This window comes from Hemiscyllium ocellatum, chromosome 43, assembly GCF_020745735.1.
Source record: "Hemiscyllium ocellatum isolate sHemOce1 chromosome 43, sHemOce1.pat.X.cur, whole genome shotgun sequence".
In the NCBI taxonomy this organism is placed as follows: domain Eukaryota; kingdom Metazoa; phylum Chordata; class Chondrichthyes; order Orectolobiformes; family Hemiscylliidae; genus Hemiscyllium; species Hemiscyllium ocellatum.
This window is the reverse complement of record NC_083443.1, coordinates 14,093,702-14,110,684: the sequence shown is the minus strand read 5'-3', so window position 1 is coordinate 14,110,684 and position 16,983 is coordinate 14,093,702. Positions and strand designations below refer to the sequence as shown.

The window sequence follows — 16,983 nt, the reverse complement described above, 5'->3', positions numbered from 1 at the left end:
GACAGCAAAGAGGGTTACCTTAGATTACAACAGGACCTGGACCAGATGGGCCAATGGGCTGAGGAGTGGCAGATGGAGTTTAATTCAGATAAATGCAAGGTGCTGCATTTTGGGAAATTAAATCTTAGCAGGACTGATACACTTAATAGTAAGGTCCTAGGGAATGTTGCTGAACAAAGAGACCTTGGAGTGTAGATTCATAGCTCCTTGAAAGTGGAGTTGCAGTTAGGTAGGATAGTGAAGAAGGCATTTGGTATGCTTTCCTTTACTGGTCAGAGTATTGAGTACAAGAGTTGGGAGGTCATGAGGCGGCTGTACAGGACATTGGTTAGGCCACCGTTGGAATATTGCGCGCAAATCTGGTCTCCTTCCTATTGGAAAGATGCTGTGAAACTTGAAAGGGTTCAGAAAAGATTAACAAGGATGTTGCCAGGGTTGGAGGATTTGAGCTATAGGGATATGCTGAACAGGCTGGGGTTGTTTTCTCTGGAGTGTTGGAGGCTGAGGGGTGACCTGATAGAGGTTTACAAAATTATGAGGGATAAGGATAGGGTAAATAGGCAAAGTATTTTCCCTGGGGTGGGGGAGTCCAGAACTAGAGGGCATAGGTTTAGGGTGAGAGGGGGAAAATATAAAAGAGACCTACAGGTCAGCTTTTTCACACAGAGGGTGGTATGTGTGTGGAATGAGCTGCCAGAGGAAGTGTTGGAGGCTGGTACAATTGCAACATTTAAGAGGCATTTGTTTGGGTATATGAACAGGAAAGGTTTGGAGAGATATGGGCCAAGTGCTGGCAGGTGGAATTAGTATGTGTTGGAATATCTGGTCGGCATGGACGGGTTGGACCAAAGGGTCTGTTTCCATGCTGTACATCTCTATGACTATGACTCTATGCTTTCCTTCCCTATTAAAATACCTTTTGAGCATATTCATATGACACTCTCAGCAAGATTTCTTTCTATCTGACATTCTTATCAAATAATTCACCTCACTCAATTTCTTTTTGATTTGATAAGGTCCACTAAACTTGGTCTTTAAAGGTTTACCTACCACTGGTAGTAATACTAGCTCTTTATCTCCTCAGCGAAACTACAAATTTTTGATTTCTTGTCTGCTTCCGGTTTCATCACATGCTGTGCTACTTTTAAATGCTGTCTAACCAACTCACCCTCTCCACTTAACCTTTCCCTAAAATTTCAAATATAGTCTAAGTATGTGATGTCTGAACTCTGATCCATCAATTTCTCCTTAATCAGTTTCAGTGGTCCTTTCACCTCAAATGAACGGAATTTAATTGTTTCATTAGGTGCATCCCTAATTACAAAATGCATCCATAGCATTCCTTTATTCCAACCCTCTGTATAGTCATGACTGTAAGCGGTCAACATGATTTTTACACATGGTCAGGAGAAATCCCAGGATATACTTCCTATAACGCCTCAGTTGTTAGATGTTCCACTGGCTTTTCAACCTTCTGAATTACGTATCTCATCTCTCACCACCAAAGATTGATTTGCTCCCATATCTCTTAAAATTTTAATTTCTTTACCTACTCCTCCTGGCATACGTAAACCTTAGCCATGCAAGTAAATTTGGTTTTCTCAACCAACCCCTGTCAGGTTGTACATTCTTTGGGGGTTTTTTTTTAACTTGCATGTGCTTTCTTTTACCATTTCAAAACTCACTGGCTTATCCTGTTTTCTCACATTCATCTTCCCAATGCTTATTCTAAATCACCAACACAACGACTTCATGTGGCCTGAGCTTTTTTTATGTCTACTTCCCCCTTTTGAGATTTCCTTTTTACCCTGTGGTAAACTCTCTTTAATATCTTCAATGAGATCTCCTTTTCCTTTACCACCTAAGGATTTCTCTTTTCCACACTTTCTATCCCTCACAGATTAAGACTGATGTTGGTAGCCAAACTTTGATTTATGAACCAGCTCATAACCACCTGCCATTTCTGCTGCTAATCTTGCAGTCTTAATTCTTTGCTCTTCCACGAGTTCTCATTACTTCAAGAAGAAAATGTTTGAATTCCTCCAAAATATTTGTCTCTCTCAAAGCATCGTATCTTTGACCTATTTTCAATGCCCTTATCCACCTACCAAAATTACTGAGCTTGCTCCTTTCAAACTCTATATACATTTGACCAGGTTCCAACCTTAGATTCATAAAATGTTGTCTGTAGGCTTCTGACATTAGCTCGTATGTGCTTAAGATGGCATTTTCTACCTACCAGTGTTGTTAGGATCAACAAAACCCACATGGTTATTGGCTATTTCGTTTGTTTAGCCACCTTCTCAAATGAAATGCAAAAGCTTCCACATCTTTCTCATCGAACTTGGGCAATGTTTAGCCATATTTAAACTGATCCCCACCAGGCCTTTGGCCCCAATGGGTTTGCTCTCCATCACTGACCTCATCACTATTTCACCTCGATCTCTGCCATTTTAAGTCCATTTTGAATTCTCATTTCCAACCTCTGAAGTTCAAAAACTCTCTTTTTTCCCTTTAACTTGTGCGAAGCCCATCCTTTCCTTTTCTTTTTCCTGTGATTTAATCACAACTCAAACTGTTTCATTTCATTTTCTCTTTTTGTTTTGCCAGGGCTATTCTTTCCTTTTCCCTAGCTATTGCCTCGAATTGAAGCTACTTCATTTATAACTGAAGTTTAGCAATCTTCAATGTTCCTGATTGCAAATGTATAACTACTACTAAAATTATTTCTCCTTTTCTCACAGACACAGGCAGCTCCAACCTCAAGTTGTCTGCTAATTTCAAAAACTTTGCCATGCTCACTTACTGTAAAACTCCCAAAGGGACTTGTTTCACCCCCAGGAAACTCTTAGTGACTGAAAGAGCTATTACTACACAAGGCACATCTTATTTCAACCAACCGAATGCAACACTTGAAATAAAAACCATTAATACTTACCACTCGCTGCCTTTGAGTCCAATAATCTTAAATCCAACATGGAATTAGAGATCTTGATCCCAACAAAAGCCTCCAGTTTGTATGGATCAGATCAAATTCCCTTAAAACATGTTCAGGAGATAGCCTAGACCCTAACTTTTTCTTGTTTTAAAGGCAAGTACCAGGCATTAGGTTCCGGATGCAATTCGATTGGTAAAAATATCAGGCTTGAAGCAAAACACATTTTATTCATACACTATAGTTAAAATGCAGACAAAAGAAAAATAGACAAAAAGAATTGGTTTGACTAACTCTAACAAAATACTTAAGAAAATGATAAACTGCTCCTTAACTGTTCCAAAATAGTAACATCCTGTAAGCACACCCTTCGCAAAGGAAAATTCAGTCACATAGATTGTCTCACATACAATTCTAGCAACAGGAAGAGAACCTAAGCTTTTTGCTGTAGCAAAGAGAGCGAGTGAGAGGAAAAAAAAAGAAAGAAAGAAAGAAAGAGATGTAGCAACTTTCACAATCCTGACAGATATTGAAAACTAAAACTAAAATCTTGGTTCTGTGGGAGCTTGACCCCAACCATTCAGGCTGCTTGTATTGTTCCAAATGTTAAAAAACCAACGCCTTACAAGCTGTTTACTTTATTGGCTTGAAGCAGACCGTTCTTCACCTCTGTCTTAACCCCTCTTCTGAAAAAAAAGACAAGGGCAAAACACACCTCTTAAAGCCATAGGATCATCACACACCAAGGATCTGAAGTTAAAGTGGGTAAATGGAGTTAGGTACAGATTAGCTTTGACTGAATTGAATGCCTGAAAAGACTCACGGAGCTGAATAGTCCACTCCTCTGTTACTATGTTCTGTTACTGAATTTGGTGATCTCGGACTAAGCCCCATTCTCTGCAACTGGATCCTCAGTTTCCTGACCCACAGGCCATAATCAGTGAGGACTGGGGACAATATTTTATTCTCACTAACACTCAACACTGGGGTGCATTCTCAGTCCCCTACTGTACTCACTGTATACCCATGACTGCATCACCAAATACCAGACTAAATACCATTTACAAGTTCACTGATGACACCACCATAGTCAGTCGAACCTCAGATGGCGACGAAACAGACTACAGACAGGAGGTGGAAGACTTGGAAAAATGGTGCACTGGGAACAACCTAGACCTCAATGCCGGCAAAACTAAGGAATGTTTATTGACTTTCAGTGGGATGTTACTCATTTCCCCCCCCCCACATTAACAACACAGAGTTGGAATGAGTGGAGAGTGTCAAGCTCCTGGAAGCGGTCATTAACAACAAGCTTTCTTGGTGTCTTCACCTGAACGCACTGGTTACAAAGGCCCAATGTCTCTTCCTCCTCAGGCAGCTGAGAAAATTCGGCATGATGGTGAATACCCTTGCCAACTTTTATAGGTTTACATCGAGAATATTCTGTTTGGATGTATCACTACCTGGTATGGCAACTGTACCATTGAAGATCGGAGACGGTTACAGAGAGTAGCGAACTTGGTCCAGACAATCACAAAGGCCAACCTCCCATCTATAGAATCCATCTACCAGGCCCACTGTCAAGGAAAGGCCACCAGCATTTTCAACGATCCATCCCACTATGGCAATGCTTTTCTACAACCTCTACTATTGGGGAGAAGGTACAGAAGCCTGAACACATGCACCAGCCGGTTTTGAAACAGTTTCTACTCTACTGTTGTTAGAGTACTGAATGGATTCACAAACTCATGGCATTCGCCTGTACCTGTGTTTTTGTTTTTGCCGCTATTTACTATTATTTACTTACCTATGCTATTTAACTCTGTGATCTGCCCGTATTACTTGCAAGACAAAGCTTTTCACTGTGCCTTGGTACACGTGATGATAAATTCAATTCAATTGTGTTGCTGCAGTCTTTGGAGGTTTGAACATCAACAAATCAAAGCCATTCTAACTGGATCCACCAGATGGTGCTCATACACAACCTTCACCACGAACACTGCATTCAGAGCAGTGTAACATGGAAGCTAATCCAATGGTATCTGTGAGAATCTTGCAAATATTGCCACCATTTTTCTATCATTGAGTATGTTACACAGTAAATGAGGAAACATTTGCATAATGCAGATACCATAAGGTAAAAGGTATGGTAAAGTTTCCGCAGTCACAGAGGCCCTTATGGCTGCTCTCTTATTAGAGAGAGATAACTGGTGGTGGTAGCTTAACATGGTCCAGGACTATGTGATGAGGAATGCACTAAAGCTTGGGGCAGGTGTCACAAAGTTGGGGAGGGGGGGGTAAAACGACTGTTTGAGGTATTTCTGCTGAAGTTAAACGGGGGTCTGTTTGATTATCAGACCTCCTGGCCACTGAAATATATGTAAATATTGTCTTACACAAGAAAGTAATGCCTTCGGTTTGTTTGTTGGATAGAATCAAACTCCAGTGCTTGTTTGTTCCTTCATATACTACTGTACAGAACCAATCTGCTTCAGCGACTACGTATCTAAAGATTTTTTTGAATAAAGCATAGTTTTGAGATACAAAAATGAGGTCACCATGACTCAGGCGAGGCCGAGAAGGTGGGATCTTCATGGATCAGATGATGTTGGGATTGCTCTTGTCTAGTTAATGTAGGTAAACTACCTTCAATGTTGTTCTTACATGAGCACTTCAATTACTTTAACCTTCTTCACTAGTTCGGGTAGGATGTTAACTTATGAAAATGATACAGAGGAGTCTGCAGCCAGTATACATAGAAGAACAGTACTGACTGCAATTTCTAACCTGTGCATAATGGATATTGCGGGTAAATAATAGATATTGCTGAATTCTAACATTGAAATATTTACACTATACTGATGCATTTTGAAATGAATTGAAGAAATCAAAAAAGATGCAAGTAAGATATTGCTCTCTGTTGTTGAGTTGCACCTATATTCCTTTTTGCTCTATCCATAACAAAAAGGGCGGCACGGTGACTCAGTGGTTAGCACTGCTGCCTCACAGCACCAGGGTCCCAGGTTCAATTCCAGCCTCAGGCGACTGACTGTGTGGAGTTTGCACATTCTCCCCGTGTCTGCGTGGGTTTGCTCCTGGTGCTCCAGTTTCCACACACAGTCCAAAGATGGGCAGGTCAGGGGGATTGGCCATGCTAAAACTGCCCATAGTGCTAGGTGCATTAGTCAGAGGGAAATGGGTCAGATTAGATTAGATTACTTACAGTGAGGAAACAGGCCCTTCGGCCCAACAAGTCCACACCGGCCCGCCGAAGCGAAACTCACCCACATCCCTACATTTACCCTTTCCCCTAACACTACGGGCAATTTAGCCATGGCCGATTCACCTGACCTGCACATCTTTGTGGCCGTGGGAGGAAACCGGCGCACCCGGAGGGTCAGTGTGGACTTGTTGGGCCGAAGGGTATGTTTCAACACTGTAAGGAATCTAATCTAATCAAAAAACAACTTAAGATTTGAGATACTCTTGTCTTGACTGCAGTCAAAAATGGTGTCTGTACATTTTCTGACTTTTTAAAGATTAAAATACTAGTAATGTGATGGAACTACCAGAATGTAAACATTTCTAGCAGAACAGCATTTAGACCATCTGAAGAAATTTATGTAACAAACATATTCCTATTACAAATCCCTTTCAGCATTAGGTGTGTTAAATCCCATTAAAAATCAGCAAACACAACAGGAAATCCCAACTGAAAATTGCCGAGTAATTAATCCATCAGAAAAGCAAACTACTTGACAAACTCCCACAAAAACTGAAACAAAGAAAATACAAAATGTTGGAAATGCCTAGAGGTCAGGCAGCATCCACTAAGAGAGAAACAGACTGAGTTTTTCAGATTAGCAACCTGTTGTCAAAAGCAGAAAATGTTAAGGATACAACAGATTCGAAGCAGGAACAGAGGCAGGCATAAGGAGGGGAGTGTGAGGCAGAGATAAGGAGGGGAGTGTGAGGGAGAGATAAGGAGGGGAGTATGAGGCAGGAATAAGGAAGGGAGTATGAGGGAGGGATAAGGAGGAGAGTGTGAGGCAGGGATAAGGAGGGGAGTGTGAGGGAGAGATAAGGAGGGGAGTGAGAGGCAGGAATAAGGAAGGGAGTGAGAGGGAGAGATAAGGAGGGGAGTATGAGGCAGGAATAAGGAAGGGAGTGTGAGGGAGAGATAAGGAGGGGAGTGAGAGGCAGGAATAAGGAAGGGAGTGTGAGGGAGGGATAAGGAGGGGAGTGTGAGGCAGGTATAAGGAGGGGAGTGTGAGGCAGGGATAAGGAGGGGGGAGTGTGAGACAGGGATGGGGGGGCGGGTGAGAGTGTGAGGGAGGGATAAGGAGGGGAGTGTGAGGCAGGTATAAGGAGGGGAGTGTGAGGGAGGGATAAGGAGGGGGGAGTGTGAGGCAGGGATGGGGGCGCGGGCAAGAGTGTGAGGGAGGGATAAGGAGGGGAGTGTGAGGCAGGAATAAGGAAGGGAGTGTGAGGGAGGGATAAGAAGGGGAGTGTGAGGCAGATATAAGGAGGGGAGTGTGAGTGAGGGATAAAGAAGAGGGAGTGTGAGGCAGGGATGGGGGCGGGCAAGAGTGTGAGGGAGGGATAAGGAGGGGAGTGTGAGGCAAGTATAAGGAGGGGAGTGTGAGGGAGGGATAAGGAAGGGGGAGTGTGAGGCAGGGATGGGGGGGCGGGCAAGCGTGTGAGGGAGGGATAAGAAGGGGAGTGTGAGGCAGGTATAAGGAGGGGAGTGTGAGGGAGGGATAAGGAAGAGGGAGTGTGAGGCAGGGATGGGGGCGGGCGAGAGTGTGAGGGAGGGATAAGGAGGGGAGCGTGAGGCAGGGATAAGGAGGGGAGCGTGAGGCAGGGATAAGGAGGGGAGCGTGAGGCAGGAATAGATCAAGGTGAGGAGCAACTTGGAAAAGCATAATCATCAACAACTGACATCCAATTATGAAGGAGGACAAAGGTTATGGTCTGAAATTGCTGAAGTCAAGTTTGAATCCAGACAGCTGTAAACCGCCTAATAAATCTTACGTATTGCTCCTTTGGCTGAACTGAATGTATTATTGGTCTTCCCAATGTAGAGACCATTTAATGGCCATAAAATACAGAGAAGCAGTAAGACAAGAGATGCCACTAACACATGGAAAGCATTAACAGCCATCAGGAAAAAGGGGAGAAAATAAAAGAGCAAACTGAGGATACAGTGGGTGAGAAAGGGGAGAAACTAGGAAAGGATCATAAAGTCCTTAAAGCTTTGCTTTTGTCGTACTAGATTTACTGTCCATAAGCAATTTCATAGAAAATGAATCACCAGCTCATAATAATTGAAGTTTTCTGAGCTTGATATTGTCACGGTGATATTGAGTTGTGTGTCAAAAGGTAGCCTGATCTTTTTGCTTGCCAGCTGTGGAAAAGTGGTGACTTCTAAGTACTACTATTCGAAAACTCCTGTCATTTTGATTTGTACAATTACCAAAGCACAGAATACCAAGGAGAAGCTTACTGAACATTTATGGGAACTAAAAATCCCTTCTCAGAGGGAGCCAAGTGTTTATGTGTTAACAAACCAGAGAAAGGGCCTGACATTTGCCTGGAAGAACATGTCTCCTCAGGAGGAGAATATTGGACAGAATCAATGATATGATGAGTTCCTCATATGGTTGGGACTGATACTGCATCATTTAATTCTACACTATATTACCTGCAATAACAGCATCAGTTATTGTTCATATTTTTATGTTATAGTACACATACATTTTCATATAATTGTGTGACTCGTGTTTCACTTTGTAGTTAAATATTACTTCTCCCCCTTTCACTCAATTTATTTACCAACACGGATAGGGCCAACTACTTATTTTGCACCCCATAGTTTGTAACTTGGTTTATATGGAACTGTTTCTGCCCAGTGTTTACATGGGAGTGCTTTGGCAGCAATACACACTTACACGTGACCAGTTTCATGGGCTACCACAAATGCAGAGGAAAATCCATCTTCATGGTTGAGTGTACAGCTTCGGAGTGGATGGCACATGCCTGTCACTGGAGCATAACCTAAGCATAATACAGAGCAGAGAGTTCATGAGAAAGCCTGGGCAGCATTAGTACATTTCACCCGCGTGCGCGCGTGCTCACACACTTCTTCCTCCCCCCCCACGCCAAACCCCCCAACACACACACACATCACAGCTGTGTAGATCTTCTGGAAGACTTCAAGTGCAAACTGAAGTATCAATATAAAATGTCTCCTACACCATAAATTGAGAAGTAAGATACTATGGATGCTGGAAATCTGAAACAAAAACAGTGAGTCCTGAAAATATTCAGCAGATCAGACAGCAAGTGACTTGAAACCAGGTTAACTCTGTTTTCCTCTCTGTAGATGCTGCCTGACCTTCTGATTATTTCCAGCGTTTTCTGTTTCATTTCCCCTTTGCCAAAAAAGAATGCTGCAATACGTTCAAATAGCTTTAATTTCAGAGGAAAAACAAATACATCGAGGTCAAATACGCTTTTCTTCAAAATTAAAATCACAGCTGTGCACTTGCTTTCATAAATGTCAATAGCAGACAAAGTTTTAAAGCATTAAGCACCAGGAATTAACTGCTTTAAATTTTTTAAAAAACTATATGGATCGACTGAATGAAAATAACAGCCCGAGATTAATGAGGGATATATAAATGAAGAATGCAGAAAGATTGAATTCCTCTTTCCACTTTTAACAGAACTGACGCGTCAATTTTGCTACATTTGAGCCCAAAGCAAACTCTTTCGAAATAGTTAAGAGTTCACAGTATAATATAGTTAACTAAAATTTTAGGTTGATATGATGCTAAATGACTTGAAGTATTGGTTCTCTCTGTCAATTTGATAAATGAAACATTTTTTTGAAGTATATAACAGGTATTGGTGAACTGGAACTCTTCGAACAGGATAGCTCACACATGAAAAATGGTTTACCTGACCTCTTTAAATCTAAACTGATATAATATTTTTATTCACTTCTGGCTGGCTAGACTAGCAGTTCCTGCCTGTCCCTAGTTGCCCTTGAGAAGGTGCTGGTGAGCTGCTTTCCTGATCCACTACAGTCCATGTGTTGTCGACTAATCCACAATCCTCTTTGGGAGGACATTCCAGGATTTTGACCCAGTAACAGTGAAGGAACAGCGATACTCAGGATGGTGAGTGGCTTGGAAGGGAACTTGCGGGTTGTGCTATTCCCATGCATCTGCTGCCCTTGCTCTTCTAGGTGGAAGTGGCCGTGGGTTTGGCCCGAGGCCAGTTCACATCGCTTCAGTTTATTACTTCGTTTCTGAAAACAGCTCAGTTCACATGAAGACCATATTTCTTTACTATTTTCCTGCTCACCAAGACTGGAACTCCAAATGCAGAGAGTCCAATGTGAAATAGTTACCAGTATTAGTAACACACATTCCTGCACAGTGTAAAATTATCTGTGCATCAACAGCCAGCCTCAAGTCAACCTTAGAAAAAGCATGTCACCTAGTCATGTCTTCATTGTGTGTGAAATTACTTCAAGTTTTAGTTCAGTAAAATGGCAAATGACTTAGCATGTCCTTCACTTGGATTTTCAGCCATATTCTGAGCTGAATTACAGCTCAATTTCCCAGTGACAGAAGAATGTCTACACTCTATATTCACACCTCCATTTTGTATTAACTTCAAGCAGCTGCAGCTTTAAATCTCCTCCCATATTGTTTTCACCCTTTGCTAGATTATGTTCCATTGGCAAAAACTCTTTAAATAAATGTCTCAAAAGAATCAAATTTGAAGGAATCTAGAGTATCCAGTGCCACAAGAAATGATGCCAAAAGTTAATGATGAAATGGACTTTAAAAATTCAACATTTGGACGTTCCAAATACAGTACTTTTCCAGGGATTGACAAAATACTTACGATGTATGCCCACAATTTACCCCTTGCATTCTGTCCCCAGGGTTATGAGTAAAGGCAGACACAAGATGAAAAAAAAATGGAGGTAAATCTACCACAGCTTCCAACCTTCCCAGTTGCCGCATCAACAAAGGGTTTTATCAAACCCCCAGGAGTTGTTCCCCATCTCCAGTTGGACCAGTTAAAGGTTACAAAGGAGAGATAAAATAAATGCCAAGGATAAGGGAAATCAGAAATTCTAGATTCATATTTTTGAATAAACTAAAAACATAATTTTATGTTCTAATGCCATCTAACTAAATTTTAATAAGGAACAGATTGATATAGTGCATTGTAAAAAGCTTTTTATTAGGTTGAAAGGTAAGGTGCTGGAATTGTTTGCCAGGTTTTGTTTTGTTTTTAAAGGTCCAAAATACCTTCCTGCAGTATGGTGTAAACTTGGGAGGTGAACTGATGCCTTGCTGGTCAGAGTTTGAACTCTCATACAGTTAATGTCTGCCAGAAGTCTGCAAAGCGCATAGGTTATGATATGATTTGATTTCATCTCATTTATTACTGTCACATATACCTGGGTACTGTGAAAAGTTTTGTTTTGTATGCAGTACAGGCAGATCATACCATATATAGTGCATCAGGGTAATAGGACAGAGTGAAGAATATGGAGTGAGGCTGCAGAGAAGGTGCACAATGAGCAAGATCAACATTAAATTGGAAATTTGTAAGGTCCATTCAGAAGTCTATTAACTGTGACAAAGAAGCTGTTTTTGAATCTGTTGGTCTGAGTGTTTGAGCTTTTGTATCTTCTGCCTGACAGAAGAGGTTGGAAGAGGTTATAGCTGGAATGGGAGGAGTCTTTGATTATGTTAACTGCCTTTACGAGGTAGCGAGAAACTCAGTTGGAGTCAATGGAGTCATGGACATCATGCCAGTGGTGCCATTTCGTTTCAGCTGATGCCCTCTTCCAACCTGGCACAACTGAACATGTCATAGAGATGTACAGCATGGAAAGAGACTCTTCGGTCCAACTTGTCCACGCTGACCAGATATCCTAAATTAATCTAGTCCCATTTGCCAGCACTTGTCCCATATCCCTCTAAACCCTTCCTATTCATATACCCATCCAGATGCTTTTTAAATGTTGCAATTGTACCAGCTTCTACCACTTCCTCTGGCAGTTCATTCCATACACAACCCACCTTGAGTGTGAAAAATTGCCCCTTATGTCCTTGTAAGTTTTTCCCTTCTTACCCTAAGCCTATGCCCTCTGGTTCTGGACTTGCCCACCCCAGGGAAAAGATGTTGTTAATTTATCCTATCCATGCCCCTCATGACTTTATAAACCTCTCTGAGGTCATTCCTCAGCCTCTGACCCTCCAGGGAAAACAGCCACAGCCTATTCAACCTCTCCCGATAGCTGAAATCCTCCAACCCTGGCAACATCCTTGTAAATCTTTTCTAAACCCTTTCAGGTTTCACAATATCCTTGCAATAGGAGGGAGACCAGAATTGCAATATTCCAAAAGTGGTCTAACCAATGTCCAGTACTGCTACAACAAGACCTCCCAACTCCTGTACTCAATGCTCTGACCAATAAAGGAAAGCCTTCTTCACTACCCTATCTACCTGCAACTCTACTTTCAAGGAACTATGAACCTGCACTCTCAGGTCTCTTTCTTCAGCAACACTGTATAAGTCCTGATCTGGTTTGTTTTTCCAAAATGCAGCATCTCCCATTTATCTAAGTTAAACTCCATCTGCCACTCATCAGCCCAATGGCCCATCTGATCAAGATCCCGTTGTACTCCGAGGTAACCTTCACTATCCACTATATCTCTAATTTTGGTGTCATCTGCAAACTTACTAACTAGCCCTCCTATGTGCATATCCAAATCATTTATATATGACTAAAAGCAGTGGATCCAGCACTGATCCTTGTGGCACTCCACTGGTCACAGGCCTCCAGTCTGAAAAGTAACCCTCCACCACCACCCTCTGTCTCCTACCTTCAAGCCAGTTCTGCATCTGAATAGTTAGTCTCCCTGACTTCTATGAGATCTAACCTTGCTAACCAGTCTTCCATGAGGAACTTTGTCAAACGCCTTACTGAAGTCCATACAGATCGCATCTACCGCTCTGCCTTCATCAATCCTCTTTGTTACTTCTTCAAAAAACTCAATCAAGTTTGTGACACATGATTTCCCAAGCACAAGGCCATGCTGACTATCCCTAATCAGTCCAAATACATGTATATTCTGTCCCTCAGGACTCCCTCCAACAACTTGCCCACCAGCAATATCAGGCTCACTGGTCTATAGTTCCCTGGCTTGTCCTTATCACTCTTCTTAAATAGTGGCACCACAGTAGCTAACCTCTAGTCTTCCAGCACCTCACCTGTGACCACCGATGATACAAATATCTCAGCAAGGGGCACAGCAATCACTTTTCTAGCTTCCCACAGAGTTCTAGGGTACACTGATCAGGTCCTGAGGATTTATTCACTTTCAGGCGTTTCAAGATATCCAGCACCACCTTTTATGTGATACAGACATTTTTCAAAATGTCACCATCTATTTTCCTACATTCTCTATCTTCCATATCCTTATCTACAGTAAACAATGATGTAATATATTCGTTTAGTATCTCTCCCATCTCTTGCAGTTCCATACATAGGCTGCCTTGCTGATCTTTGAGGGGCCCTATTCTCTCCCTAGTTACCCTTTTGTCCTTAATGTACTATAAAATCCTTCTGGATTCTCCTTAACCCTACTTGCCAAAGCTATCTCGAGTGCCCTTTCTGCCCTCCTATTTCTCTCTTAAGTATACTCCTACTGCCTTTATACTCTTCTAAGGATTCACTCGATCTATCCTGTTTGTACCTAACATATGCGTCCTTCTTTTTCTTAACCAAAACCACAATTTCTCTCGTCATCCAGCATTCCCTATACCTACCAGCCTTTCCTTTCACCCTAACAGGAATATACCGTTTCTGGACTCTCATTATCTCATTTTTGAAGGCTTCCCATTTTCCAGCCAGCCCTTTACCTGCAAACATCTGCCCCAATCAGCTTTTGAAAGTTTTTGCCTACTACTGTCAAAATTAGCCTTCCTCCAATTTAGAACTTCAACTTTTAGATCTGGTCTATCCTTTTCCATCACAATTTTAAAATTAAAGGTTGGTACAATTGCAACATTTAAGAGGCATTTGGATGGGTATATGAATAGGAAGGGTTTGGAGGGATATGGGCCGGGTGCTGGCAGGTGGGACTAGATTGGGTTGGGATATTTGATCAGCATGGACGGGTTGGACTGAAGGGTCTGTTTCCATGCTGAGCATCTCTACGACTCTAATAGAATTATGGTCGCTAGCCCCAAAGTGCTCCCCCACTGACACCTCAGTCACCTGACCTGCCTTATTTCCCAAGAATAGGTCAAGGTTTTCCCCTTCTCTGGTAGGTACATCCACATAGTGAATCAGAAAACTGTCTTGTACGCACTTGAATTCTTCTCCATCTAAACCCTTAACACTATGGCAGTCCCGTCTATGTTTGGAAAGTTAAAATCCCCTACCATAACCACCCTATTGTTCTTAAAGATAGCTGTTTAGCAGGAGAAAGGACACCCCACCAGCAGCATTAAAAGGGATAAAGAGACAAGCATTTGGATCAAGTACACAGCTCTGCTGGAATTGCAATCTTCTGCAAGTACAGGATACCATTGATTGCCAGCAGCTAACCAGTGCTATATGTCTGCTGTAGAACCACTCCCTCAATGCTGCAAAGTATCACTTTGTATGAAGAAGCTCCTCCAGCATTATTGCCAACATATGTAAAGGTGAAAGTAGTGCAATCTTAGAAGAATTTGAACACACCCTGTGAGAGTCATCACAATCTCTGCAGACAAACCTCTCATCAGATGGATCAAATTCATACATTGTACTGCAAATAGATCCTCTGCCAGAGATATATCACAACTCAGTAAAGCACAGCTATGCTCGCAATGCTATTGAGACATTCAGCAGCGTGACACAGAAGTTGAATATGAAAAATTAAAAGCAACAAACTACATTTTCCACACATCCCTCGATCAAGTAGTGTGCAGTTATCCAGCTATGCACAGTGAAGATGAGAAATTGTTTTATTAATTGTGTATCTATTAGTTTATTCAATTTTGTGCAGCTCATGCAAGTGCAGCTTTTCAGGAAATTGAGCATGCAGGAAGAACTGTTAGTAGAGATAATTTAAGCCACTCCTCAAAATAAAGCTCAATTTAATCTGCTCATAATGAATACAGCACCCCTCAAAAACTTAGCATCCTGAAAGAGGAGTACTTTTCACTGACTCCAATTGTTATTTAAATGTTCTTACTATTTCTATTGACAGAAAATGAGGATATTTTGTTATATTCTATTAATGCTGGCCAGCAATTATAGGCTATGAAGAAAATGAAGATTATATTTAAGCAGTCAAAAAAACATGGTACAATGACTCTTATATATGGCAAAATACAGTTCACTCGCACATTAAATAGGTTGCATCATATATAATCAGCAATTGTGAAATAACTAATCATTGATGTAAGGAAACATGTACATTTTTGAATTAATGAAACTAAAATCAGTGTAAAACAAGAATAAGATGTATTGAAAACATCTTCTACTGTTACAAAACATTACCAATACCGGAAAGCAATTGTTTTACATTATAAAGTCTGAACTTGGACAATCATGCATTGATTTTCTAATATAAAGAAATACAAGAGGAGCCACCATATTCATTAGGAGTCTGCTAGGTAAATGTGAAAACTAAAATGGGAAGACAAGTTCTTCAATATGTTGCACAGCATAAATTCCACAGAGAGAGAGGGGGTGGGTGGGGGTGGGAGAAAGAGAGAGAGAGAGAGACAGACAGAGAACGAACATAGAGGGAGGGAGAGAGAGATGGAGAAAGAGACAGAGAGAACATATTCAGGCACTAACCTCAATTAAAAACAAGCAAAGCTCTGGCATTTTCTGCAGCTGAAATTTATTCAGAGAGAATTCTGCTCAGAAGTTTCAAGTACAATATGGATATAAAAGGTTAAACGGCAGACTGGGAATGCAAAGGACATCTAAGGAAAAAAACATGCTATGCTAAACAAAGGAGCCATTGGAATGAGAAGCCGTAAGCTTCAAAATTGGATGGTTCGAAAATAGCACATAAGGCTAAAGATACATCAGCATATCTGCTTACAACTTCTATTTAAACTTGTCAATGGAATGCAGCATATAGTTGTATTAGATTTGAGTCTATAATTGTAATCTAAAGAAGTTACCTTTACAGATGGAGAATTCAGACAGCACACACTGCAGTACTGCACATACCTGATCGAGAACAATACAGTACCTTGCATACCTGCAGGACCAAAATCTTGCCTGGTAAGGAATATAGCATGGTCGTGATATTCGGAGTGTCCTGGATCAGACCGCTGTTGAGTGTGAGCCCATCGGCAAACTTGTTCTAAACTTCGTGAAGGATTCCCACGCTCTATTAAGCTAATGGACTGTAAATTGAAGAGAGATTAACTAAGATAGCTCCGTATTGCTCCAAATAAAACTCCCATTTCATTTTTTTCAGGATTTATGAATCTGTTTTTTTTAAAACTGTGCATTCTTGTATTGTGACACACAAATTATACACAGGTATAACTCGATGCAAAACTGTCACTACTGTTTCTTTTAACCTTGTATTTTCCAGGAGACACTTCCTTTGGCTAGCCTGCTCAAGTATAAAACTCTTTACTGATATTTTCTTTGGGCAAGTATATGATCATGTGAAGTGAAATCCATATCTATGCTTCCCCTCTCTATCTCGCTCTAACCACAGCTGTAGAGGCCAAGTTGGGTAATGTCAGCTGCTGTCAGGCCGAAGATCCACAAATTCAGCACATATCTGGAATCTTTCATTTGCATCATTTAGTACAGAAGGCTAATATAGACAAAGTGGTTAACCAATCAGTTATTTACTATATCCGTAACTGTACTTCTAATAACCTTCAAACTCTTGGTTCAACTTAATTAACACCTCAGTTTAGAATAAGAGGAATAATAATTCATGTTCATTCAATGACAAAGTTTTTAAGGTTAGGAGGTAAAC

The 16,983-nt window shown here is 41.3% G+C and overlaps 1 protein-coding gene across 5 annotated transcripts in view; it reads right to left on the bottom strand.

The window, feature by feature from the left end:
* LOC132835030 (A disintegrin and metalloproteinase with thrombospondin motifs 14) overlaps positions 1-16,983 on the bottom strand; it is a 207,828-nt gene that overhangs the window by 37,403 nt on the left and 153,442 nt on the right. For 4 of the 5 annotated variants that reach the window (XM_060854286.1, XM_060854287.1, XM_060854288.1 and 1 more), the window contains 2 exons: positions 16,234-16,390; positions 8,887-8,992 (listed from right to left, as the gene is read on the bottom strand). In XM_060854286.1, coding sequence (XP_060710269.1) covers positions 8,887-8,992; positions 16,234-16,390 — 263 coding nt within the window. The remainder of the gene's footprint in view (positions 1-8,886; positions 8,993-16,233; positions 16,391-16,983) is intronic. The other variant, XM_060854285.1, reaches the window with a different exon arrangement.